The sequence below is a fragment of the Vombatus ursinus genome, unplaced genomic scaffold (genome assembly GCF_900497805.2).
Source record: "Vombatus ursinus unplaced genomic scaffold, bare-nosed wombat genome assembly UNPS02014768.1, whole genome shotgun sequence".
Classification (NCBI taxonomy): domain Eukaryota; kingdom Metazoa; phylum Chordata; class Mammalia; order Diprotodontia; family Vombatidae; genus Vombatus; species Vombatus ursinus.
This window is the reverse complement of record NW_020954546.1, coordinates 12,777,858-12,805,671: the sequence shown is the minus strand read 5'-3', so window position 1 is coordinate 12,805,671 and position 27,814 is coordinate 12,777,858. Positions and strand designations below refer to the sequence as shown.

At 44.0% G+C, this 27,814-nt stretch overlaps 1 protein-coding gene and 1 pseudogene across 1 annotated transcript; both read right to left on the bottom strand.

The window, feature by feature from the left end:
* Nucleotides 1-7,204: 7,204 nt before the first annotated feature.
* On the bottom strand, nucleotides 7,205-18,136 carry LOC114042908. Its single transcript, XM_027861694.1, has 7 exons — nucleotides 18,100-18,136; nucleotides 14,031-14,070; nucleotides 12,946-13,111; nucleotides 12,714-12,811; nucleotides 11,934-12,054; nucleotides 11,592-11,737; nucleotides 7,205-7,572 (listed from the first exon to the last, which is right to left on the bottom strand). The coding sequence occupies exons 1-7, from the start codon at nucleotides 18,134-18,136 to the stop codon at nucleotides 7,440-7,442; spliced, it is 741 nt and encodes a 246-aa protein (XP_027717495.1). The 3' UTR covers nucleotides 7,205-7,439.
* Nucleotides 18,137-24,301: 6,165 nt separating this feature from the next.
* On the bottom strand, nucleotides 24,302-24,760 carry LOC114042830 (annotated as a pseudogene).
* Between the last annotated feature and the right edge of the window lie 3,054 nt (nucleotides 24,761-27,814).

Sequence of the window (27,814 nt, the reverse complement as noted above, 5' to 3'; positions counted from 1 at the left end):
GGTAGCCTCTGGGGTCCTTTCCAGCTCTGAGAGCCTATCATTCTGTCAATCCATGGTCCTCCATCCTTGGATCCCTTGTCTTCTTGCCCTTTCCCTGCACCAAAATCTGAGTTACCTCCAGGATTTGCCATTTCTGATTCCAACTATGGAGCACTGCTAGAAGAGGTCATAGTAAGCCCTTGATAAGGGCTTTCCATTCATTTGTTCATTTATGCGGGAGTAGGGAGAGAGAGCAAAAGAGGGAAATGGGATGGTGTTCCCTCTCACCCCCAGTTCCTTCACTACATCCCAAAGGGATCTATGCAAAAAATGAAAAGAAAAAGAAAGAATCTCAGAGTAAAAAAAAAAAAAATCATCTTATATAACTGGCTCTCCACATTCACACTCCTGGCTGCAGGCCCCATTTCCCAATAACAAAGCTAGGAGCTCTGCATTGCTCATCTCCATTACCTCCAGGAAGCTGCTTCATCATTGCCATCCCTCCTACTCCAGACTGTCTTCCAATAAGACAAAGCAAAGATGAATAGGACTGGGGAGAAAGGGGAGTGTGACTTGAGAAAGAGAGAGGATTCAGTATGACTGATTCTCCACCTAGAGCTGTCCTCTTTCCTTCTAGAGACAGCTTCTAGGAAGCCTCCTCAAAAGGGGGGTTGGCCTGAGAGCTTATTCCATTTCTGAGATGTGCTGAGCAGACTTTAGGGGGGAAAACAAATGGCGGTCAGGCTCTCTCTGCTACCGACAACCTTCCCCCGGGCTGGGCAGCCTGTCTAGCCAAAGAGGAGGGATTCTTAAGTTGGGGTCCATGAAGAGATTTCAGAAAAATCCTGAACTTGGATGGGGGAAAAAATTACATCTTTTTTTATAGAATTGGTTTTCTTTATAACATTACATGTTTTATTTTATGCATTTAAAAGCATTATTCTGGGGCAGCTAGGTGGTGCAGTGGATAAGCTCCAGCCTTGGAGTCAGCAGCACCTGAGTTCAAATCCAGCCTCAGACCCATGACTCTTACTAGCTGTGTGACCCTGGGCAAGTCACTTAACCCCGATTGCCTCACCAAAAAAAAAAGAAAGAAATAAAAAGCATTATTCTGAGTAGGGGTTCATAGACTTCAAAAGTCTGCTGCCAAAGGGGTCCTTGCCACACATGAAAGCTCTATGAACCCCTTAGAGCTATCAAATGATGAAGAGCTGGAAGGGACCTTAAATATTACCTAGTCCAACTACCTCATTTACAGAGTGGGAAACTGAGGCCCAGAGAAGGGAAAGGATTTGTCTAAGAGCATGCAGTCAGTCAGTGGTGGACTAGTAGCTAAAACCCAGTTCTTCTGCCCCTAGTTCTCAGTCTGGCATCTTTCTCAATCTTATCTTTGCCCCATCAAGGGATATGATGTGAAATGACTGTTTCTGCCATCCCAGAACACAGGGGATCTCAGGGGTAGTATGGGAAGCCAGAGAATGGCTTAACAGAAAAGACAAAAGCAATTTTTTGGATAGCCATAAATTCAACTCCCACCTGGTTATCAAGGGATATGTAGAATTTACAAGAGGTAGAGGGCCTGGAGACTCAATTCAGGCTGTGGGAGTGGATTGTGCATTCAGAGGACAGTGCCTAGACTAAACTGGCTCCATTAGTGTTGAGGTTTAGGGGTTTAGGGGTGCTGGTCACAACATGTAGGTCCTGTCTGAATGAATTCAAGCCAAATCTCCTTTCAGCCAAAGACAAGGTTTATTAGAATATCCGCCATATTGTTCAGACTCAAGGAATCTGAACATTACTGAGCTATTGGCTAGAATCTAAGAATCTGAGTAGATTTTAGGAATTTTAGATTTTAAGAATCTTAGCGCCTTAATGGAGACAAGATGGCACTTATATACAGAAAGATTGTGGGAGAGATCTAGGGATTCCAGGGAGAATGGAGTCTACATAGGATTAAGGGTAGGAAGGGGCAGGGCATCGGGAGGAAATAGCCAGTGGAGGGCTAGGTGGATAATGAAAGGTCAGTTGATAGGATTATAGCCTCAGGCAAACGCCAGAGATTTGGCCATGTGGGAAAGTCCAGGGTTTTTCCTTTTTAGAGTCCAGATGCCATCCTCATCATTAGGAAGCTTGTTTCAGGGAGCATGGAGAATGCCACACTAATTTCCCTCCTTCCTCTTTTTGGCTTTCTGGCAGACTACCCCAGCTGCCTGCCTGTGGTCATGCCCTTCTTTGAACTCCCATAGAATAGAATAAAGTGGAATAGGACTTGAGAGCTGGGAGGGACCTCATAGAACATTCTAGCTCATCTGCAGTTTCCAGAAGAAGCTGAAATTTAAAGTTAAGTGATATGCTGATAAGGCAGCTAGATGTCAAAGTGGCTAGAGCACTGGGCTTAGAGTCAGTAAGACTCATCTTCCTGAGTTCAAATTCAGGCCCAGACACTTGCGTGACCCTGGGCAAGTCATTTAACCCTGTTTGCCTCAATTTCCTCATCTGTAAAATGAGCTGGAGAAGGAAATGACAAACCATTCCAGTATCTTTGCCAAGAAAACCCCAAACGGTGTCACAAAGAGATGCATAAATATATCCATTTTTTAAAATGAAGTAAAAGCTCATCGAAGAAAAAAAAAGTGAGTCTAATATGGCAAAATCACTTCAAATAACAATAAATGCATCACATTTGTATGCATACATGTGGTGAAATTTGAGTTGGGAAATGTTAAACCTTGACAGGGGCACGATATGCTGTGATCATTATAAGGTAAATGAAGGCTCTCAACACAGACAAATTCCTTCATTGTGCTATTTGTTGCATTTGAATGTGAACTATGTAAACTTGAAGATAACCTTCAGGTGGAACTTAAAAATACCATTAAAATGACTGAATTAGGACTGATACACCCATGCTCATACAACTCATCAAGCAAATAGTTTTTATCAAGCACCTTCTGGTACCAGGTATTGTGGGAAGAACTGGGAATTGAAAAAAATTAAAATTAAACAGTCTCTGCCCTCAAGGAGCTTACTTTCTAACAGGAGAGGCAGCAGGTACATGTATACAGGAATATACAAAATAAGTACCAGAGAACATGGTGGGGAGAGGTCAAGAAGGCCAAGTCAACAAGCATGTGTGCCAGGCACTATGCTAAGCATTGGGGGATAACAAAAATAAAGCAATCACATGCCTCCTCTAGGAGCTCACATTTTAATGGGAGAGACAATGTGCAAACAACTATGTATGTACCAGTGTAAATGGAAGGCAATCTTGGGCTGGTTTGGGAGAGGGAAGGCACTAACAGTGAGAAGGAACCAGGAAAGTCTGCCAGCTTTAGAGGAAACTAAGTGTTCTAAGAGGTTCAAGGAACAAGGCAGTGTATTCCAGATATGAGGGCAAAGAAACAGAAATGGGAGAATATAAGTGAAACAATGTTAGTTTGGCTGGACCATTAGGGTACATGAAAGGGATTAAGGTCTAATGAGGCTGCAGAGGTAAGACGTAGCAAGGTTGTAAAGGGCTTTAAATGCCAGGGAAGCTTCTAGTTGATCCTGGAGGTGATAGGGAGCCAATGGAGCTTATTGAGGAGGAGAGCAATGTGGTCAGACCTGGCAGCTGAGTGGAAGATGAACTGAAGGGAGCAGTGAGGCCATTTAGAAGGCTATTCTAACAGTACAGGTGAAGGGGACCTAGGATAGCGCTTAGCCAAGACCAGGAGAACTCAAGGCTTCAGACCACACTGTGCTCTCCCCACTTGGCAACACTGTCTTCCTATTTACAGTTTGTTCAATAATGAGCTTTTAAGCCCCCCCTAAAAACAAAGCACAAAATCCCAAGGGCATGAAGACCCAAAGGGAGCCTTGCTAGAGGACAAGAGATTACATAGTCTGTTCACACAGGTAAGTAAATACAGAATAATTTGAGGACAGAAAGAATATTTATGTGGGGAGAGGGGGAGATGCTAAAGTAAGACTACAGACAAGAAGCTAAGCCTTAAATAATAGCCTGAAAGGAGGCCAGGGGAGAGAGCCTTCAAAGCGGGGGGGCAGTGAAAATATGACCTAAATGACTACCCCGAGGTAGGAGATGGAATACTGAGTCTGGGACACAGTTAATAACACACTTCAGTTCGAATGTGAATGTGGAGTGTGGGAAATAAAGCTGGAAAACTAAGGAGAGCCAGGAGGGCATAATTTTTTTTTTAATTAAAAAAAAGTAGTTTGTATGTTTTATTCAAGAAGAAACATTTGTTCAACTCCTACTCTAGGAAAGACACTGTCCAAGGTTCTGGGGAATACAAAGACAGAAACAGAGGGGTCTCTGCCCTAGGAAGCCACTGAACACTCTTTTGAGTTGGGTAGTGAGATAGTCAGACCTGTTACTTAGGAAGGTGACCGTTTGATAACACTCTTTTTTTGTTTGTTAGTTTCACATTCACCCAGATTCTGCCAGAATTAAAAACCTCAGCATCGGCAGGGACCTCAGCAGCCAGCTTGCTCAAGGCACTGAAGAAGAGGATCCCCACAAGCATCCTTCTGGACAAGTTATGCAATAAAATTTTCCCAGGGGTCCACCAATAAGGTACTTTGTCAATCACCAAATCTTAAGTAAATGGCAGTAATACAGTTGAACCAGAAATTCTCTTAGCACCTTGGGTCATCAAGCCTTTGCTAGGGGAGGCAACATGGTGGACTGGATAGAGAGTGCTGACTTTATTATCAAAGGACTTGAGTTTGAATTCTGCCTCTAATAGCTACTATTCATGTGTAACATCGGGCAAGTCTTTTTACTCATCTGAGTCACAATTTCCTCCTTTGTAAATGATGAGGGGGCTAGGTGGTGCAGTGGATAGACAGCCTGGAGTCAGAAAGACTCATCTTCCTAAGTTCAAAGCTGGCCTCAGACACTTGCTAGCTGTGTGACCCTAGACAAGCCACTCCACCCTGTTTGCCTCAGTTTCCTCATCTGTCAAATGAGCTGGAGAAGGAAATGGCAAACCACTCCAGTTATCTTTGCCAAGAAAACTCCAAATGGGGTCATGAAGTGTCAGACACAACTGGAAAATGATTGAACAACAAAATGATGGAGTCAGACTAGACTACCTTTGAAGTCCCTTCCAACTCTGTACCTAAAACCCTATTAACCTATGACATAGGGCAAGTTTCCTCCTTGAGCCTCAATTTCCTCATCTGTAAAATGATGGCTTCTGAGCCATCTTCCAGCTCTAGATACTATCAATTCTATGAACTACATAATGGTATCGCTGACCCTGGTCTTAGACAGTTCTCATTGTGAAAAAGTTTTTCCTAAAACAAAAGCTTAAATTTGACCTTGTATGATTTCTACCCATAGTTCCTAGTTCCACCCTCCAGGGTCAAGTAAACAATTCTAATCCCAGCCCTTCAAATACCAAGAGGCTTCAGCACTGAGCTGGAACCCACTTGGACCCCTGGAAGTGATGAGGATAAGAGCTAGACCCCAAAAAGGAAAAACCCTGGACTTTCCCATGTGGCCAAATCTCTGGTGTTTGCCTGAGGCTATAATCTCATCAACTGGCCTTTCATTGTGGCTACACCCAATCTCCCATCTCTGTTACCCTTAACCTAGCCTAGCCCTCCCTATGGCCCCCAGCCATTTCCCACACTTAATCCTAGCTAGGCTTCATTGTCCAGGTCCCAGGAGTTCTCTTCACCCCAGCTTACTGGCCACTCCCATTCAAATCTTCCTTAAACCCCTCCTCCAGTCACCCCAAACTACTTGGCCACTCCTAGATCATTCCCACAGTCTTTCTGTATATGAGGTCCATCTTGCCTCTGTTAAGGTGCTCAGATTCTTAGAATCTAGCCAATGCCTCACAGACTCACAGACTCTCAGATTCCTCAAGAGTCTGGTTAATATGGCGGATCTTTAATAAATATTGTCTTTGGCTGAAAGAAGGCTTGGGTCAAATTCATTTTGCAAGACCCGTGTGCCATGATCTCAGGGTCCCAGCACCCCTAAACCTCTAAACATCATCAGAAGTAGCTCAGCTAGGCTCAGCTCCACATGCAGAGTGCAAGGTTTGGAGGGCTTCTTGAACACCCCTATTACACCTAAATCCATCAAATCTCCCCTTCCTACACCTCTGCTTGTAGAATCTTCAAGCCCATACTCCTTCTAAATCAATAATACCCAAATACTACTGTCTAACATTTTCTGCCATTTCCTTTAGGCTCAGGCATGGTTCAAATCTAGGCCATCCTTGATTCCCCAGGGTAGAAGGCAAGACACACTGTGACATCCTGCCCTGGGAGTTGTCAGAGCTGGGAAGTCAGGGAACCTGGAGTCTAGTCCTACCATCTGCCACCAAAACCTGCTGTGTGGTTGAGAAATCGATAAAGTAATTATCCCTCTCTGGATTTATTTCCTCTAAAGTACAGGAGCTAGGACTGGAATCATAAACTGTCAGAGGGAGGAGGGGGCTTAGAGGTCACCTAGAACAATTGTCTCCTTCTAGCAAAGGGAACTGACTTGCCCAAAGTCTTATGTTAATGCTTTGATGAGTCTGTGATTTCATCTATGTGAGTACTCCCATGGCCCATCCATGTCTCCTCATCCAATGCCTCTTGTCCATGCCCTCCCCTACATCCCCCACAGGAGGTTTACCCAGTTTTCTGCTTTGACTTCCTCTAGCTGGCCACAGTGTGCTATAGTGGAAAGTGCCCTGATCCTGATGGTTTAGAGAAGTAGGGTCAAAATAGAAAGCTGCATATTGACTTGGAAAACCATAAGTTAATACTATCTATGTTTTATTGTATTTTTATTTTTTTTTGTTTCACATTTCCCAATTCCATTTTAATCTGGTTCAGACGCTCCGGGGAGTTTGGACACACCTGGGTGGATGGCAGGAAGACCTGAATTTAAATTGCTTCTGATGCCTATGACATTTATAACCATGACCCAGTCTCAGTTTCCTCATCTATAAAAGGGGGAAGGGTGGACTGGATGACTTCTAAAACTCCTCCTGGACCTAAATTTATTGGCCTGTGATCTCACTAGATGGAATGTAGTAAAGGAATTGTTTCTCCAATGCCTAACATGGTCGCTGGTTCATAGTAGGTGTTTAATAAATGTTTGTCAAGTGATTCAGCTACATTCAAATCCTACCTGTGATACTTCCTATATGGTGACCTTGGACAAAAGGGGTTGAAGCTGTGGTTGTTCATCCTTCATTTTCAAAAAGGAGCAATGACATCACAGGGTGATGTCTTTGACTTGCACGAGAATTGGATTTAAGTAGACGCTTTTGAGGTCCCTTCCGGCTCTCTGTTTATGATCCCAGGATCTCTTGGCCTTAGGTGGTGGTTTTGCATTGCCTAAGATCATTCTGGGGAGACCAGTTGTGTGACTTCATTAGACTAGGGGAAGTTTCCAAGAGGAAATTGCTTCTGCCAATGCAGTTCTGAGCCTGCTCTGCCACATTTCATCTTCTGCAGTTTTCTGAGGTCACTGAGGGGATGACTTGCCCAGAGTCATACATCTCAGATGCAAAATAGGAAGCCATTTTTTCCTGACTTGGAGGCCAGTTTTCCATCTGCTTCAGCCCACTGTCTCTCCTACAAAACATACACAAAGTAAACACAAAGTGATTTAGGCAGTGTAGACTCTCATATTACACACTGCTTTTACAAAATATTCATGCTCTCCAAGTCTCTGGGGCTTATTAATTACAAGTTTACAAGTGATTTGTTGGTCCTGCCTAGTGAACTGGATAGTATGAGCATTATTATGCCCATTTTAAATATAAGGAAATGGATAGAGATCAGGTGACTTGCCCAGGGTCTCAAAGACATAGCTGCCTCAATAGTGGTCCCTGGGGGGCACTAGAATGATCCAGGGGGGTGGTAGTAGGTTTGGCTGCAAGTGGGGGGTGTTTAACAAAAATCAGGGGGCAGTGGAAGCATAAGGAAAGAAGAGAAGAAAATTTTGAAAAACCACTCATAGATGTTTCATCTGTTTTGCCAACAGTTAAAATCATGGTGATAACATTACTTTCCAAATAAACACACAAATGCAAGTTATTGATCAGTGGTCAAGTCCACTGACAGGTCTTAACAAGCAAGTGTTGGTAGGCAAGTGTGTAGGGCATTGGCGCATTGTGGGGAAGTCCAGCATGCATTGGCAGGAATATGTGCAGATAATGACTTCTTTACAATAAGCAATATGGTTACATGATGTAATATTGTGTCATCAAAATTTCCATGCAGGTAAAAAACCACAAATTTACAACAAACTATTAAATTTAAGATACATCATTTTTTTTAATATATTTTTTGAAATCATGCAAATTTCAACCAAAAAAAAACCGTGAAAGGAAAAGTAGATTTCCAGGGAGGCACTGAGTAATTTTTTTTTAAAGGAGGCAGTCAGCCAAATAAGTTTGAGAACCTCTGGTTTAGACCATCTCTGAGGGCCTTCGACCCTGACTTTCTTTGATCCCACATAGGCAGCAAGCCATCCTTCTGAAGCTTTTGCTCTTGTCCCTATACTTCCCACAGACTCCTTCCCTTCTATGAGTGAGAAAAGAAAGAGTGGACAAAGACAAAGGAAGGGGACCTTTAGCTCTTTAGGGTCTATATCACTGAGCGAGGGACCTCAGCTAGGAAAGGATCAAGGGGTGGCCTAGGAACCAGACATGTGGTAGCTTTCACAGGAAACACTGCAGCAAGGACGTCTGGGTAGAACCTGGGGTCAGTGCCTTAGGGGGTCCTCAGTGACTGCCCTCCCAACCCAGTCCTTTTCTGTGCTGGCCACGCACAAGAGCAGCAGTTCCAGGTCAGTCAAGGACACTACCAATCACCTCTGTTCCCCACCTGACACAGTTTCTATCCCCCCTCTCTCTTGCCCTCCTTCCCTTTCTCTTTTACCACCATCCTTATCTTCCTCTTCCTCCTGGCCTCAATCTCCTCCCTCTTCTCTCTTCTAACTCATCCATCTGCTGCTCTCACAACAGTTCTGCCTCCCATAGACCCCTTTAAATGATGCCCATTGTGGGAAGGGGGAGAATAGGACAGTGACCTAGAGGGGTTCAGAGATTGGGTAGCCATTTGTTGGGGGTGGTATAGAGGTCTTTGTTGGACTAGATGATGGCCTGTGAGGCCCTTTTCTAATATGAGATTCTGTGAAGGTCCTCTGCCCCTCAAGAATTTCTCCAGCTGAACCCTGGAATTCCACCATTAGATGTCCATTGTGGGATATTGGGTGGGGTACAACTGGAAACAGAGATGCCAAGGAATAAAGGCAAGGGGGTTGGAGGGGTGTGCTGGGGGAGAAGAGAAGGAAACTAAAGTCAGGGAAAGAGGCAACAAGATATAGTGGACAGACCACTAGATTTAGAGCCAAAGAACCTGGATTCAAATGCTGACTCTAATATTTACTGCCCCCCCCATAGAATGTAAGCTCCTCAAGGGCAGGAACTGCTTTTTATTTTGTCTTTGTATGCCCAGCATCTATCTTACACATGCTAAGCACTTTGAACTAGCTTGACCCTTTGCTCAACACCCACACAATAGGTCAGAACCTACAGGATGGAGGAGGGACCAATAAGGGGAAGGAGTTGGGGAGAAAAACCCCAAGTTGCTGTCCCTAGGTGCTGATATTGGGTGCCCATTAACACAGAGAGAGCCCACCCAGCCACAACTCCAGCTGCTTCCAGGCCAGGAGCACTGACTTGCAAGCTGTCCTGCCTCAGCTTAGACTAGTCCTCTGCATCTTCCTCAGAAATAGAATGAGAGGAGGCAACACAGCCATGGTCTTGGTGATACAGCAGATGAGGCTTACCCGCCAGGCCGCCAGCTTTCTCCACAGTCAGAAGCATCCCATATTCCTACAATCAGTGGGAATCATCATATCCTAAAAATATGTCATGGTGTCAAAAGTGGATTAAGACTGTGAGAGGGAAGCAGAAAATATAGTCCTGTAGGAATAGAGTAGAATTTCCTATGTATCATTCTCCCTACTATGTCCTACTGGATTGGAAATTGTGGGTACCCAGGCAGTAGGGGATTTCTGGGTTCAAGATTAGATCTGAGGAATTGCCTCCTGAATGTCACCACTTCTCCACGGTCAACTCTGCACATAAGAACAGTAGGGGTGGCATCAGTGACCACTTAAAAGCCTTCAAAAGGGTATCCCTTAATGTCTGAGTCAGTAATCCTATATCTTTCAGCATACCCTTTCAGAGGCATATATGCTTGAGATTTGTATCAAATCCAGCTTGCATTCAAGAAAGTTAAAGATTCTTAGGTAAATCATGCTTTACCTGGGCTTTATATAAGTATGGAGATAGGCTGCATGGGACAAATATTTGAGTTTGAGGTCATGAGGAGAGGTGGGGAAATGTGAAGCCACAGGGCAATGAATTGAAAGGTGGTGGATAAGGAAAGTGGGAGGGGTGAAGTGAGGACACATAATCACAAGTGTAGATATTGAACCAGATAAAGTAGGGAGAGAGCTAGGAAAGGAATTCCAAGTTCTACTAAGCTGGACTAGAGCTTGGAAAGAGATGGAGCTGGACCTGGCCAGGGAGGATGAAGGAGGGGCTCAGGGTCCAAGGGTGTGCAACAGCTGAGTCAGGATACCTACTCCCATCAACTCACCCAACTCTCCAGGACACAGCTGTTCCTTCTCACCAATCTGGTGGAGACTGATAGGCAGGACTTCTAACAGTCAACATTGAAGTCAGTCCCAGCAAGGAGATAAAATTAGGGACAACCTCCAGCTTCAGAAACCTTCTCCTGGACCCATCTTCATCTTCTGAGGTGCCACCTTCTCCTGCATCCAGTAAGGCTGGACCACAGAGTGAAGGAACACATCTGTCCTACCACTCTTGGGCCCCAGGTGGGATCTCCATCACCAAGGTTTGGAGCAACTGGGGGCAAGTTATTCTGGAGTTTGGGAGAGGAAGGTCCTCTCAGCTCTGAAGGGAGAACTATGTACCTTAACTCATTCAGAGCTTTGTGCCATCCTCAGCTTTCTGACTCTTTTTCTCTAACTTTTCTCCAACCCCCAGCCACCCCCATATCTACCTTACTCTTGAATCTCCTTCTATGTTTTTTCCTCTGACTCTCTCCTCTTGTCCCCACATTGAGGTCGTGGTGTCTCTCTGAGGTATGTCTCTCTAACTCAGATCCTTTCTGTCCCAGGGCCTGCCCAATGGACCCACAATGACCAACCCCAAGATTTCCCAGCCAATATCTGAAATTTCTTGCCTTAGAAGCTGTCCCCTCCCCCCACCCCACTCCTCAAACACTCAAAGGGCCCTAGGGACCTCGGTGAACTGAGGATCTTTCACACAGGGAGGCCTAGGCAGCCTCAGCCTCTGGGGTGAGGGTGAGTCTGAAAGGCCTGTAACTCTGGAAGACGAAGGAGGTAGGGAGTAGGTGAGGGGGTGGATGGGGCTCCACTGTGAGTGAAGACAGAAATTCAGACCCTGGTCCTGCGACCCTTCAGATCACAATCTCTTTCTGTATGGTCTCTCCTTTGATTCAGAGTGGACACATAGCCAGGGTTTCAGATTTTATTGAATAAAACTACTTTTCCAGCCCCGCCACCAGCATTAGCTGAGCTCTCTCACCTCCGCCATCTCCACTGCCACTGGGAAAAGTGGGTGGTCAGACCAGGCTGGGTTCTGGACCCCGATACCCCGTCCCCCCAGGGATCACTCCCTTCTCTCTGCATCTGGCTTTGAATCTGTCGGCTGACCAGCTCCTGCATATCATCCTGAGGAAGAGAGGGAGACGATGGGTTTGTTGAGCGGAGGGCCTACCAGGGATGGTAGCAGAAAGTCCTGGCCTGTGGGCGCTCTGGAGTGATGCTGACGCCCTTCTCCTGGCATCTCCCCCCCCCGCCTCCCCAGCCAGACCCCCATACACATACACTATTATACACGCATGCCCTCAGCCTCCCCCTCGCCTACCTTCCAGGCCTCGACCTCCTCCATGAGCACCAGTTTCTCCTTCACCACCTCCAGCAGTTGCTTCTCCGTAGCTTGGAGTTTGGCTCTGCAGATGCCCAGTTCAGCTTCTACGGCCAGCTTCCTTTAGGGGGGGAGGGCGAGAAAGCCAGGCCTCAGCCCCATCCTAGTGCTTAGGGCCTTTCTCTCAGGCTGGGGCTGGGGCGGCAGGGGCAAGGAGGCAAAGGCAGGCAAGGGCTGGGGGTGGCAGGGGCAGGGGCAGGGGCAGCTGGGGGCAGTTCCACCAGGGAACCATCTTTCAGCCACCATTCAGACAAGACAACAGAGGCTCCAAGTATAGAGCGAAGACCCTGAGGTGACCTAATCCAACCCCTTTGTTTTACAAATAGGGAAATCAAAGTGGGGGGGAATTATTTCCCTAAAAATCTTTCATTTTCCTAAGTGAGTTTCAAACCATATGGTCCAGATAGAAATCTCAAAAATCCAATCTCAAACATCTGAATTTTTTCATTGTCATCTGAATGGGAAGCAAGCAGAGGGAATCTTAATCATTTCTGCCATAATTTATCTGGAAAAAGAAACTTTGCAAACAGGGGAGGAAGTCTTCTAAGGTCTCCAGGGCAGGCAGATGAGAACACCTCCAGTCCGGGGGTGTTAGGAGGGAAGAGAGGGAGGGGCTCGTTCAGAAAGACAAGAGCACTGTCTATCCTCCCAGTGCCCCGCTCTTCAGCTGGGGCCTCCCCCCTCCAAAGCCCACCAGGGCTCACTGCCCCCCCCCCTTACTTGGCTATGGCGTCATCCCGTTCCTGGGTCACCTGCTCCAGGGCAGATTTTACCTCAGCCTCCCCCAGGGCTCTGGCCACCTGCAGCTGTTGGCTCTGCTGTAAAGGAATGACAGACGTGGGGTTAGGATGGGGGAGTAAAGACGGGTGGTGAGGGTGGAAACAGCCCAAAGGGTCCTGGGAAGGGTCCTGGGCAAGGGAGTGAGTGCCTCAGGTTGGGGAGGGCTTCTTACCTGGCTCTGCTCTGGGCTCTGCCTGTCTGCCTGTGGTCCTGTGTGGCCCACCAGCCTAGTGTCTTTCTGTTCTCTCAGTGTCTCTGTCTGCCAGCTGAGCTGGCTTCCAGGAGAAGTGTGGTCACAGTGACCCTGTCCCCATTCCAGTTTTCTTCCTGGAATTTCCCTGGGGGAGGGGGAGACTTCCTTAAGCCATCTTCCACTCCCCCCACCACCTACAGCCCGAGTGGCATCGGAGCCTTGCCCCAGAGGGAAGAATACTTACCCTCCTGTGAGTCAAGGCTGACTTAGAGGGTGACCTGCCAGGACCTGAGGTTCCTGCTTTCAGGGTGGGGCTGAGGAAATACATGGTCCTTTAACCCTGACTTCCTGGTGGAATCACTAGGGCCCCACCCCTGCCCTCTCCCCTAGCTCTACTCCACCCCTGTCTAGGCCAGGCCTCACGGCTGGCCCTCCACCAGTCCCTTTCTGCTCACTCCTCAGCTTGTCCCATTCATTCAGCTCTCAGCCAGAGTTCCTCTTAGGACTAAAGGTGCTTTAACAGGAGGCTCTTGGAAACCAGAAAGCCTAAGCCCAAGCAAACGAATCTCTAAAGTGGTATTTCAGGTTGCTTAGAGGAAAGGTAGGAAGAGAACATTGTAAGCAGCAAGGCCTACACTGTGCTCTTCATGTCATCAACTGGGCACCTCCTTGGGACCCTGCGAGTAAGACCGGACTTTCCGCTCCCTGACCCTGAGAACTGTGTCTACCCTTAGACTTTGGTTATTTCCTTCCCCCCTAAAAAAACCCTTGCCCCTCACTCAGGGAGCTAAAGGGCTAGCTGGGTCCTCAGGCCTCGGTTTCCTTCCTTTATCATAAAGGGGTTGGATTGGATGACTTCTAAACTCTTCCAGCTCTAAATCCCATCTACAATCCTAAATCACCAGATCTCTCCGGGCCTCAGTTTCCCCATCTTTAAAACAGACGGTCACTGAGGACCCTTCAGGCCTTAGAGCTAGAATCCTATGTCTCTTCCCAGGCTGTAAAAGAGTCTGGCTTGGAACCCTAGCCCTCAGACGCCAAGCCTAGAGCTGTTTCCACCTCACCTGTGGGCAGGCCTTGCTTCCCTTGGGCTCCTTCGCTTTACTGGCCCTCAAAGCTCTCGGGCACCTCAGGCCACAGGAAGACATTAGCAAAACTGGCCCAAAATAACAGGGAAAGTGTGTCTGGCTGTGGCCCCTCTGGAGCTGACAAAAGTTACAGCAGGTATGGCCATAGTCCAGCATCTTTGGTACCTGGTGGCAGGATCTTCCAGGACAGACCTAAGAATGAAATTCTCCAACCCAAAGAAGAGTGCTCTTCTAGAGCAGTGGGAAGGGAAGAAGATGAGTATCTGTTTTTTAAAAATGATATCTCATTTGGAAAGAAAGCTACACTGTAGAAAGGAAAATGGAGGGAGGCTAGAAGTATAGCTGGTACCAGAAGGTAGAGAGGTAGAAAAACCACCTGTCACTCCTTCTATCCCAAGTCTGAGGTGATTTTTCCAAGGGACAGCCCTGAGATGCCGTGAGCTGAGTTGAGAGGTGTGACATCTGATCAGCTGAGAGATTTCTGAGTTGACAACATTGCCATGTGTGGGCATGGGTGGCAAATGCTTAGGGAGTGGTGGAGGGAGGCAACTGGGAGCTCCCTGGTACCACAGGCGAGTGGGAAAACCAGTCCCAAGTACGTCCCTTAAGTCCTAGTACCTGCTAAGAGCAGGCATCACCCTGATGAGATCATTCTATCCCTCTTTGGGTGAGCTAGGATCATAAATCTCTCAGAGAAAGAACTGTCATGTATTCCTTCTCCTACTAGACAATCAGTATTTAGTGGGAAGGAGCCAAGCTGATGAGAAGCGAGATGTTCCTCTTCCCCTTAAGAGCAATCAGAGGAAGTAGCTTTTATTCCAAACTCCTTATCATAACCCTACACTACAGACATTCGATGTGCACTAGATAGATATAATTATAGCCTGGTACCCCTTCTGGAGATAGTCCAGATCATATATCTACCTGTGCCCCACTCAAGCCATCAGAATTTATATTGGATGGCCACATCCCACATATTCTACATGGTTCTAGGACTTCATGATTTATGCAGTGATGTAAGGAAGAGAGGGGGACCTTGGGAGTTTGGACACTGTGTGTCCAGCAAGTCAGGTGCCTCCCCACAGGCTCTTTGTCCCAAAAGGCAGGTGCTCTTTCACAAGTCTACTCCTACAAGTGACTAAGACCAAAGGTTTGAACCAAGGAACAAATTATGGGAATGCTGGTATGAGAACAATTCCTGGCCAGCTTGCCTGACATGCTCCAAGCCCTAGCCCAGTTGTCCAAATGGCTTCTTAAATATCTGCCAAGGAAAGATGACCCTGCTGGCAAGAAATAAGCCAGAAGTCATCACTGATGCCAGAGCCACCAGGAGCAATGAGAACTCTTCCTTCCCCCAGTTTTCTAGGAACCTGGCTAAAACTGACCTGAAAGTGACCAGTGACCATGCAGATGGGTTTTCAACCATTGGGTGATTTTTAGGGCTGCTGCAGAATGAATTACTTCTAAAGGGATGAAATCTAGGTATGGTCAATCTGTATAGTAGGGCCACTATCTAGCAGAATTCCCTCCTCCCTCTTATAACACGGGTTGGGTTCCATTTTCCCTGAAAGGTAACAAAGCTGTCCCCAGCACTTGACTGACCCCAGAGGACATTGGCTTGAGTTGTGTTCCACTTGGCAGATTCCTGGTAACCTCTGGCCACACTGATGAGACTTCCTGGTCACCTAAGGTCATAAAAAGCCCCTTCCATGTGTGGTTAGACCATAGAGTCCCACCTCTGTGTTTAGACTTGGAGGATACTTCAAGACCATATGAGTCACCACATCCTGCCCTGCTGACCAGATACTCTTCTGGCTACCTCTACCCAAGCTGGAATATTCTTGTTCAATATCCTTTTCATGCTATGGCTAAGTAAACCGCCATTCCTATACCAAACCTAAACTGACAGGTTTAGGTCAGGACTACTCCTAACAATAGAGTTAAGCTGCTACTTGGGGCTTCTCTTTGAGTGTTTTCATGTTTTTCCCATAATTCTGTAATGTAGGTGGGCAGGGATTAGTATCCCCATTTTATTTTATTTATTTATTTATTTTGGCTAGGTAGTGGGATTAAGTGACTTGCCCAGGGTCACACAGCTAGTGAGTGTTATGCGTCTGAGGCTGGATTTGAACTCAGGTCCTCCTGACTCCAGGGCTCTATCTACTGCACCACCTAGCTGCCCCAGTATCCCCATTTTAGAGATGAGAAAACTGAGGTAGATATGACCATAGTCCAGTGTCTTTGTGACCTGGTGGCACAATCTTCTAGGACAGACCTGAGGGGCGAAGTGAATTGCCCAGAGTTTATGTAACTGAGAAGTCTACATTCAAAACCAGTCCCTCCAGATGCCAAACCCAGAGACTTTCCCATTATTGGCCTCAATTTCCAATTGTGTCCTCCCCTTCCCCTGTCCAAGCCGGGACCAGTAGCCAACCACTAAATAACCTGTTAACCTGTCAGCAGAGATCTCATCTGCCCATCAGCTCATCTGCCTGGGGAGGCTGTTTGTGACTAGCTACCCACACTGGGATCCTTTCAGAGGAAAGGGAAGTCCTAATACTCACAGCAGGATTTCTACTTCAGCCAAGAGAGTGTTGGGCCTAGAGTCAGGAAGAGCTCCTCAGACATCTACTAGCTACATGATTCTGGGCAAGTCACTTAACCTCTGTTTGCCTCAGTTTCCTCATCTGTAAAATGGGAATGATAATAATAGCACCCCCTCCTTCAGAACTGTTGTAAGGATAAAATGAGGTAATATTTGTAAAGTGCTTAGTACAATGCCTGGCCCATAGTAAGTGCTTATTATAAATGTTAGCTACCCTTACTGTTATTATTAAGTAAACAAAGCCAGGAAAACAAAATCCACAATGATTACAATAATGTAAACAGAGAGAACAATAACAAAACAGTTAATACTGAATGTTGTGAAATTATAGTGGCCAAATTTTACCTTGAAGAAGAAAGATGTAGCTCCCATCCTTCCTTACAGAGGTGGGGCACTATGGATGTAGAATTCTGCATACAGTGTGGTACATGTTGACATGTCTTAGTTTTACTGAGAAGATATTTTTTCCTTTTTTTTTAATTCTTCACTCTAAAGCAGGGGTTTTTACCCTTTTTATGAGCCATGGATACATTTGATAGTTTCCCAAAGCCTATGGACCCCTTCTCAAAATGCTGTTCTTAAATGCATAAAATAAAACACTGTTGGATTACAAAGGAAACCAATTATATTGAAATACAGTGATTGAAGGGCAGCTACCTCGTGCAGTACAAAGAGCACCAGGCCTGAAGTCAGAAAGCCTCATCTTCAGTCAGTTCAAATGTGGCCTCAGACACTAGCTGTGTAACCCTGAACAAGTCATTTAACCCTATTTGCCTTAGTTTCCTCATCTGTCAAATGAGATGGAGAAGGAAATAGCAAACAACCCCAGTATCTCTGCCGAGAAAACCCCAAATGGGGTCAGGAAGAGTCGGATATGACTGAAAAACAACAGGGATGAAAAGAATTTTTTTTAAGTTCACAGACCCCAAATTAGAAACCTCTGCTTTAAGGAATGGTGGCTCTCTGGAGGGGGTGGGGTGGGGAAGAGAATATAGATTAGGACATATAAACTGTAAAAATGAAAGATATCAATAAAAATTTTCAGATGTTTTTAAAATAAAGTGTATTCTTTGGTGGAAAAAATAGTTGAGTTGTTAAACCTATACAACAGTGAATGGTGTGTTCAGCAGACTCACAAAAGAGCTGGTCGTTAAATTATTAGTGTGAGCATTTATGCTTCAGAAATGGGAAAATGCTACTACAAATAATTATTATTTTGTTGATTTCTAGACTTAGAAAAATGACGTAGAAAATGTTAAAGATGTGGATTAAACTTAAAAGTGTGTCTCTTGTACTTTTTTTCCCCCAGGAAGCAGGTTGTTAAACATTTACCAGCACAACCCTGCCTATAAACCTGTGCTGAGCCGCAGAACTTAACCCCAAACTGTGAAATAATCAAAGTAGGACTTTATCCCTCCAATATCCTCCTGGCACCCTCACCTGATTCCCACAGGGCTTTGCGCCCCACCTCCACCATGACCCCACATGCTATATTTAAACCGATAAGGGCTTTAGGTGTTCTCTCTTCCAGGGAATGTTTGCTCAGTGCAAAAGAACTCTGGAAGATCAAAAAAAAAACCCTTCAAGACCCAAAGAAATAAGTGATAGCCTTGGAATTCAGTTCAACAAACAGCCCCCATAACATTCAAGTTCCATAAAAGATACTCAGAGATCCCATAGGCCAGCAAACTTTTTGGCCTCCAGACCCTTTTACATGCTTACAAATTATCAAGGACATGCCAACGAGCTTTTGTTTTTATCAATATTTACCCTATTTGAAAATAAATCATCATCGAATTTTTATAAAAATAGTTTTAGCTTTGTGAGCCCCCAAAAGGGTCTCAGGGGTCTCTGGATGACATTTAGGGTTTCTGCTTGTCCAGCCCATATGTACCCTTCTTCCTCCTGTGCCTTTATCCATCTCACTTTCCTCTTTCTTTCCTCCTCCCTTTCCCAGCTCTCCCTTTCATCTTTCCCGTCTTAGCCCCACTGAGCACCAGTCCACCTGCCAGCACTTAGCCCAGTGCCTGGGACATAGACCCTAGTTCATTGACTGACAGGTGGGCAAGGAGGGGCTGCACTGGGTCCAGAAAACCCCCTACCATAGGGCAGCCAGAATTCCACTTGAAGGTTGGCTTCTGTTATCTTATCTCCTACTCACTCTCTTGGTTTCTGATTGACTTTCTAAGTCATTACAAGGTCAGTCACCTTGCTTTCCACGATTCTACAGGATCACCTTTGTCTAAAGGTGCCCTCCTGGACTAGGCTTTACCTGCATGGCTGGCCCAAGCCCAGAAAACTACCGGAAAAGGCCCAGAAACCTCCCTTACCACATTCCTCTTGCAGGGACAAGAAAGAAAAATGTCTCACAAGGTCACATAGGAAGACCACCATAGTTCCCACCAAGAAACCAGCAAGAACTCTGAATCTCGGATTTCTATCACTTCATCACCACCCTTTCCTCCCCAATGTGCCTTTTGAAAGAGACTCCTTGAGGGCAAGAACTTTTTTTTTTGCCTCTTTTTGTATCCCCAGTGCTTAGCACTAAGCCCGACACATAGTAGGTGCTTAATAAGTGTTTACTGAAAAAGTGAATGTTGAAAACTAAAAATAAATAAATACTTTTTTTAAGAAAGAAAAAATAAGTGTTTATTGAATGAATGAATGAATGAATGAATGAATAATGAATAGAGCTCTGGATCAGGAATCAGGAAGACCTGGGTTATAATCCTACCTCGAGCCCTTACTAGTTTCTTGACCCTGGGTCACTGTTTCCTCATCTGTTGTATGAAGGGGTCAGACTCAATGGCTTCTAAGTTTTCTTCCAGTTCTAATTCAATGATCCCTAAGCCTTTACCTCCTTTTCCTTAGCAGACAGAAAGTGTGGCATAATAGATTGAGTACTAAACCTAGCATTAAGAAATACTTCTGTTCAAAGCTTGCAAGTGACTTTTCCCAACATTGTGACCACTGGCAAGCCTGGTCTTTCTCTGAGATTCTTCTTCCTCCCATCTGTAAAAAGGGAATAATAACCCCTGGAGAACTTAATGTATTGTTGTTCTCCTTAACTCTCTAAGAGGACCAATGACAGGGCATGTCTTGACTTGCACATGAATTGGATTTCAATGAGGCAGCCTCACTTTCTCCTCCAGGGTCATCACAGTCCAGTGGCAAGACAAAAGTCAAGACCACTGGCAATGGCCAATGGGTGGGTGAACTTGGCCTTTCTAAATTCAGGTCTTTCCCAGTTCTCAGTTTGTCTAAGGCCACACCCACTCAAAGACTACGGGCTAGATAAGAATTGAGACAAAAGATGGCCCAATTTGCACCATAAAGACACCAATCTGGGAGGGAAGGACCCTCCAACTTTCTGACCAGAACAGAAAACAAGTGTTTTACAAGTGTTTACATTCATTCTAAGCCATCTACCCTAGGAGGTAGACACTCTTATTATCCCTGTTTTATAGATGAAGAAACTGAGGCAGGCAGGTGTTGTCTGAGACCAGATTTGAACTCAAGTCTTTCTGACTTCAGTTCTACTCCTCTATTGAGCTGTCTATATCTCCCTTTGCCATTAATTGGCAGGCATTTTTACATGACTTTTTTTTCTTTTTCTCTAAGTTGTCTTTAATTTCTGATTTTTTTTTTGTTTAATATGAACTAAGGTTGACCATAAATGCTTTGGGATTTAAATCTGTTAGCAAATTGTGCATAGGGAGAATTGGAATGGAGGAAGCCAGTGACTAGCTTGGCATACACAGAGATAATCAGGACAGATTTAATTTAGGACTCTGCCTAAAACATTAGGATTTCCCCTCAATAAAAGAGTGAAAGAGAGATTTTTGAGAGTTTGATTCTGTTAATAACTTGAATAAGTTCCTAAATAGCAAAGATGAACCATTTTGCTGTGGACATTTTATCCCTGGGCTAGTCATGAGTAAGCCAAGTTCAGGTAGCATGAAGTGACAACGCCATCTGCTGGTTACAAGTAAATATCTCACCATGCTTTTTCCCCACTCTCTGGAATTTTAGATATTATTGGGTTTTTAAAGCAATATTTCCTACATTATCGTTCACATGTGCATTTTAATGCCACTTTTTCCTGATTTTTCACTTTTAAAATATTTTATATTAACTCATTTTCCTTTATAACTAGAGTTTAGAATTGAAGTTAGCTTGACTTTGACTCTTTTTGAAGAATATTATTGTATATTAGAACTTTTTCATTTGTTTTACATTTGCTAAGTATTTTCTTTCAATTTTATTGTGTAATTGTACAATTTATTGTACAATTCCATTATTTCCTCTAATGATTTTTTTCCTCTTATGATATTTTAATTTTTCCCCTTCTAACTGAAGTTATCCATTAGATTTTCTTTGAATGATATTTTATTTTGGATTGTTTATTTTTTTCAATTCTTATCAGTGTACCAGTTACCACTACATTCTGTCTACTACGTCTCTATGTTGCATTTGTACACTAATGCTTGTTATTAGATGTAGCCAAAGAGAACTCTAGCTGGTATATAATTGGATGCTGATGGGCAAGCAGAATGCCATTGCTGTCATAGCTGTTTATTTGCATGTTCCCCTTTGTAGACACTTGCTATTGCTTTTATTGCTGCTAATTTGCATAATGTCTTACTGATATTCACTGAGTTTTGAAACTTGGTTTACTTTTTTGATCAGTTAGGAGATAACCCTTTTTGTGTGTTGTTCAGTCAATTCAGTCATGACCCCATTTGGGGTTTTATTGTCAAAGATACTGGAGTGATTTGCCATTTCCTTCTCCAGCTCATTTGACAGGTGAGAAAATGAGGCAAGTAGGCTTAGGTGACTTGCCCAGGGCCACACAGCTGATAATAAGTATCTGAAGTCAAATTTGAACTCAGGAAGATAAGTCATCCTGAGTCCAAGCCCGGCACTCTAGCCACTGTACCACCTAGCTGCCCTGGATAATCCTTTACTGATTGGTTAAATTCTAGTATTGATCTTTTGATGAATGTCAACATTCATATGGGATTACTGATACTTGAAGTAGAGCTTGTATAGAACTGAGGGTATTTATAAAGTATTAAAAGGCAAAATACAGGAAATGGGAGACCACAGAATAACCTATTCTGAAATGAGGTTAGGAAAAGCCAATTTTGTAAGTTAACCAGACTCAATGAATCACTCAGCCACATCTGACAAAATCCAAATAGAGATTGGAAGTTGGTTTACAGTCAGATATTGTAGAAAAATCATAGCAATACCAAGTATGGGGAATATACATGTTAGGATATACACTAGGGTTCTCACTCAGATAGGAAGCTGAGACAGGATTGTAGCCATCAGAATCAGTCATCTCATCAGACACCAGGCATGTGAGGGATGCTGAGTCCCATATTGTTTTCTCTGTATCAGAAAGAGATGACTCACTTGTGCAAAAGGTGCTGGATGATTCCCCAAGTCCTACAGAGGAACAATATTTTGTGTCAGGTAAGGTTGATTCCCTGGATTGTGGAGAGAAACCTCTCTTGTGGGCAGGTCTGGGATTAGATATGTCATAGCAAAAGGACACTACTGGTCCAAATTAAGAATTTTCTCAGAAGAGGACTCCTTTATCTTGTGGAGAATGACATTGATGGGAAATCTGGATTACAAGTGTGCCAAAGGTACTATAGAATTGGAAAGCCTCTAACATACAATAGAGGAACTGAGTAATGGTGAGACTCAGTGGAATGACTTAAAGACATATGGGGGGGGCCTGATGTCTATTTAACCTAGACATCACATGGCAGGCTCATTTACCAAAACCTGAGAAGCATTTTAGGGGGGGCAAAACACCAAGATCTTATGGAGAACCCACCAGGTATTGAAGAATTGTTGGAGTCAGGGCACAAAATGGAAAAAAAAAAATCTCAAAGATATGAAGAATAATCCCGATTGGGAAATCCCACTTTGAAATAGATTAGGAGCCCAGTGCATGGGCTAAAGAAACCACTAGAGATTCAGAGCTGAAGGCAGAAGGCCTCAAGAAACCTTTTGAAGGAGGGTACCATGGACAAAACTGGTCCTGTCAGAAAGGTCCTAGGGCAAGGTTAATAGAGAAAACAGACTGAGAACCAAGAACTGCCAATGGGAGAAAATAACAGGGATGGAATTCTCTTCAGTCAGAACTGCAGAGATGATCCTATGCAGATCCCTTGGAAGAGACTTGGGTCTCAGAAGCCCCAGGAGCTAGGGGCCCTAGGATCAGCTTGGGGAAAAAAGAGAGATAGCCAAGGAAGGAGATCACCCAAACCCTCCACCTCACCAACAATTCCTAATGTGTTTTTTCCATCTGGGTTCGTGGGACCCCAAACAAAGGTAAGAGTGAAGGCCGAGGATGTAGACTGCTGTCTGGGCTAATGAAACCCAAGTGAGCAATATGTTCCAGTCATTCTAGGAGAGACATTTGAAGAAAATGCCTTCGAAGCCTCTAAAACAGGGCTTCTTCATCTTTTTTGTGTCATGGGCCAATTTGGCAAGATGGTGAAACTTATGGTCCCCTTCTCAAAATCATGTTTTTGTTTTTTTATAATTATACATTATTTATTTTAACATTTTTTTTAAATTTCGAGTTCCAAATTCTCTCTATTCCTCCAACCCCTCCCCCACCCATTGAGAAGGCAAGTAATATGATATCAATCAATACATGTGAAGTCATGCAAAACATATTTCCATATTAATCATTTGGGAGGGGAAAGGCAAGAAAAATAAAGTTAAAAAATATGTTTCAATCTGCATTTGGAGTCCATCAGTTCTCTCTGGATTATAGAAAGAAAAATTTCTTTTTTTAATCTATTTTTCCAATTACATGTAAAAAAAATTTTAACATTCATTTTTAAAATTTCAAGTTCCGAATTCTCTCCCACCCTCCCCTTTCTCCTTATTGAGAAGGCAAGCAATTTGATATGGGTTATACATGTGCAGTCATGTAAAACATGTTTCCATATTAGTCATGTTGTGAAAGAAAACACAGATTTCCACCCCCCCCCATAAAACACCAAGAAAAATAAAGTAAAAAATAATATGCTTCAATCTGCACTCAGATTCCATCAGTTCTTTGTCTGGAGGTGGATAGCATTTTTCATCATGAGTCCTTTGGGATTGTCTTTCAGAAGTGGAGAACTTGCGGCCTTGAGGTCACATGTGACCCTTTAGGTCCTCAGGTATGGCCCTTTGACTGAATCCAAACTTCACAGAACAAATCCCCTTAATAAAAGGATTTGTTCTGCAAAACTTGGACTCATTCAAAAGGCAACACCCAAGGACCTAGGAGGCCACATGTGGCCTCAAGGCTGCAGGTTCCACACCCCTGTCAGACTTAAATCATTGTATTGTTGATAATATCCAAGTTATTCACAGCTGATCATCACATAATGTTGCTGTTACTGTATCCAATGTTCTCTTGGTTCTGCTTACTTCACTTCACATCAGTTCATTTAAGTCTTTCCATGTTTTTCTGAAAGCATCCTGCTCAGCATTTCTTTTTCTTTCTTTCTTTTTTTTAAAACATAAAATGCTTTTTTAAGGAAAGAAATTTTAAAGAGATATACAGTCAGGCTCAAGTTGTGCAGTTCACAAGCATGGTAGGGCAGGGGGGAAAAAGTCATATTTAACCAAGGACAAAGCTGGACTTGCCACCAGGTTGATGTCTTCTGGATGGCGCTGATGTTGATGCAACTGGGCTGGGAAAAGGTGCAGCAGGCACAGATTTCTCTTCATTCTGTCCCAGCTCAACCTATAAGTCTGCCACCACATTTTCATGTACATCACCTTCTCCCTTTGGACCTAAAAAGTCTCCAGAACCTACTTCAGAAGAGTTTCTTCTTTGGAGTCCAGATGGTTCAGAATTGTCCCTACTAGACTGAGCCCCTGCTGATTTGGCCCAAGAAGGTTGATTTTCTTCAGGTATTCCAAAAATATTAGATGCCATTTTGTTCTTTCTCACTGATTGTTCTGTAGACTCATCAAAGCCCAAAGTAAAATTAGACCCACCATCTGGAAGACATAACACCCAGGAGCTATTTCTGTCATTGGGGTCGACGCCCTCGAAGGTGGTAGTGGTGGTCATGGTGAAGCCGGAGCCTGACCAGAGTGAGGGAGGATAGATGGGTGAACAGACAGAGAGCAGTGCAGCTCCTGGACAAGGTCCAACTGAACACACTCACAGACACACAAACAAAATTAAAAAATAAAGACCCACCCTCTCTCCACATTTCTTATAGCACAATAGTATTCCATCATAATCATATGCCACAACTTGTTCAGCCATTTCCCAATTGATGGGTATCTCCTCAATTTCCAACAGAATAATGTTTTTAACTACATAAAATAAAATGCGTAAGATTACAAAGAAAATCAATTAAATTGGAATACAGTTAACAAAAATTGTGTTGCTGTTGTTTAAAGTTCACAGACCCCAGGTTGGGAATCCCTGCTCTAAAATGATTTGGCTTTGGAAGACCTCCTTGAAGAGGATGTCTGAGAAGGAAGGAGCTCCTTACCCTCCAAAGAATGAGTGAAGATATACAAACTGTCAAGTAAAGATAAGAGGAAGAAGAGAGGAGGAGGAGGAGCTGGTGATTCCCTATTCAAGGGATAGCAAAGTGGCTGTTCATCAACCTAATAACAATACAGAGGTTTACTGTCTTTCTGGGGCAAGTATAAAAGATAGAACATAAAACCTCCCAAGACTTATCTGAGTAGGTGACAATTACCTACTTCTCTTCATTCACATGGGCACAAATGTCACTGCCAGAAGGAACCTAACAAATATTGCAAATGATTATGAAGTATTTGGCAAGAAACTGAAGACCATAGGGGTACAGGTTGTGTTTTCCTCAGTGTTGCCCATAGGAGACAAGAGATACAAAAGAGAAAGATTAATTTGGGAAGTGAACAGCTGACTAAGAAGGTGGTGTATGAAAATAGGATTTGAATTTCTGGACCATGGCCTGAAATATAGGGATGACAGATTCTTGGCTAGAGATGGAATACACCTAACAAAGCCTGGGAAAAATGTATTTGCTGGGCATCTTGAAAATCTAATCAAAAGGACTCTAAGCTACAAAAGAGGAGAGGGAGAATACTACCTCTCTCTCTACCTCTCTCTGTCTCTTTCTCTCTGTCTCTCACTCACTCTTTCTTGATAGAATAATAGATAGATTTGCACATACATACATGTATATGTACAGATCCCTGAAATTAGACAACATAGAAAGTAGCTACAAAGAAGGAAAAAGAATAAGAGTTGAGATACCCAGAAATTCACAGGAGGTAAAATCCCAGAAAGGAGTCAGCAGCAAAAAACATAGCTTCATATACATATATACACAATGTCTATACACACTGTGCCCAAAATCAGGCAACAAACCAGGAGAACTGGGGATCCTAACGCAAGGAGACAAATTTGAACTCTCAGACTTTATGAGATAAAACTTATGAATGATCCATGGCTCTGGATGGGTATTTCTTATTCAAAATAAATAGAATATGTTAAAAGGGGGGAGAGTAGCATTGTATATTAGGAAGGTGTACAAATGTAAGAACCCAGGAACCAGAAGGGAAATATGATAGAGAATATTTAGGTAAAGGTCAATGGAGGAAGAAATAGAAATGATTTTGCCATTGTAGTATACTAAAGACCACCTGGACAGAAAGAGGAAATAGATGAGGAGTTTGGAAAAAGATCACTAACATGGCACAAAGGCATGATATAGTAGAGATGGAGAATTTCAATTATTCAAACATCCTCCAGAATTCTTTCTATGCCAAAAGCAGGACAGTTAGTAATTTCTTGACTTGCCTTAGTGATAATCTAATCCTTCGAAAGGTGAAGGAACCAGTGAGGGGAAATTCTATTCTGGATCTAATTCTTTCTAACAGGGAGGCACCGGTTGCTGAGGTAGAAACAATGAGAACCCTGGGAGGAAGTGGTAGAGGAGAGGAAATCCAGATATAATCTGACATTTGCCCTAGATTGTGGGAAAAGTTTCAAAGAGTTAAGAAGAAATATGGATAGGATTCCAATGACTAAAGTGCTACGAGGGAAGTCAATATAAAAAGGATGAAATTGAGAAGACACAAAGGGAAACAATTCAATGATGAGGAGAAATGGGATATGTCTGAAGAGATCAATGTGGGTGCATGAGGAACTCATCAACCAATTCAATTTTTAAAAGGAAATGAAAGCAAGACCAGTTAATGGAGGATAAATCTAAAAGTGTGGTGTAGTCCTATAAAAAGGGTTAGGAACTCTAGAGCTCAGAATGAGTTGGAGCTTCCAAGAGAAGCTAAAAACAAAAAAGGGAGGGTAGCTATATTAGGTGAAAAGAGAGCTCAAGAAAAAGAAGCGGAACCTTGCTTGGGGTACATGAGGCAATGATAACTGACACAAGAACCACTCGGTTATTTTTTGCTTCTGTTTTCTCTACCAAGGAGAAAGAATCTTCTACTGGAGATGGCAGGGGAAAAATGGCTAATGGGGAGTCAATAGCCATGATAAGTAAGGAAAAAAGAGAGGGCTCAGCTTTCCTTGATAAATGGAAGTCACCTGGCCCGGGGAATTACATCCTCAGGTACTGAAAGAGTCAATCAATGTGATTGATGACCACTGTCAGTGATCTTTGGAAAAGCATCAAAAATAAGAGAAGAACCACAAAACTGGGGAAAGGCAAATGTGGTCACCATTCTCATAAACAGGAAGAGAACAGAGTCTGACCCACTCAGTCCACTATTCTGATGCCTTAGGTTTGGGAGCCAATTAAAATCATTTTCTCTTGAGTCACTGAAGACTCAGGAGAAATCCATCCTCCAAACCCCACCCTCAGAGAGGGCCCCCCATGAAGGCAAAGCTGTGGCTTTTGACAAGGGAAACCAGAGAAGCCAGAGTCCTCTGGGGAGCCAGGATTTCATTGTCCTGTCTGTGGGAATCAAAGGGGTCTGCCCCTGCCTGGACTGACTCACAGCTGGGAGAAGGCTGTAGAAAAACAAAGGAACTGGGAAAGATGGCTCCCCACCTTCAGGGCCTCCCCCTCAGGGAAAACTCCTGGGTTCTGTGACAAAAGCACCCACTCAGCTGTGTGTGTGTGTGTGTGTGTGTGTGTGTGTGTGTGTGTGTGTGTGT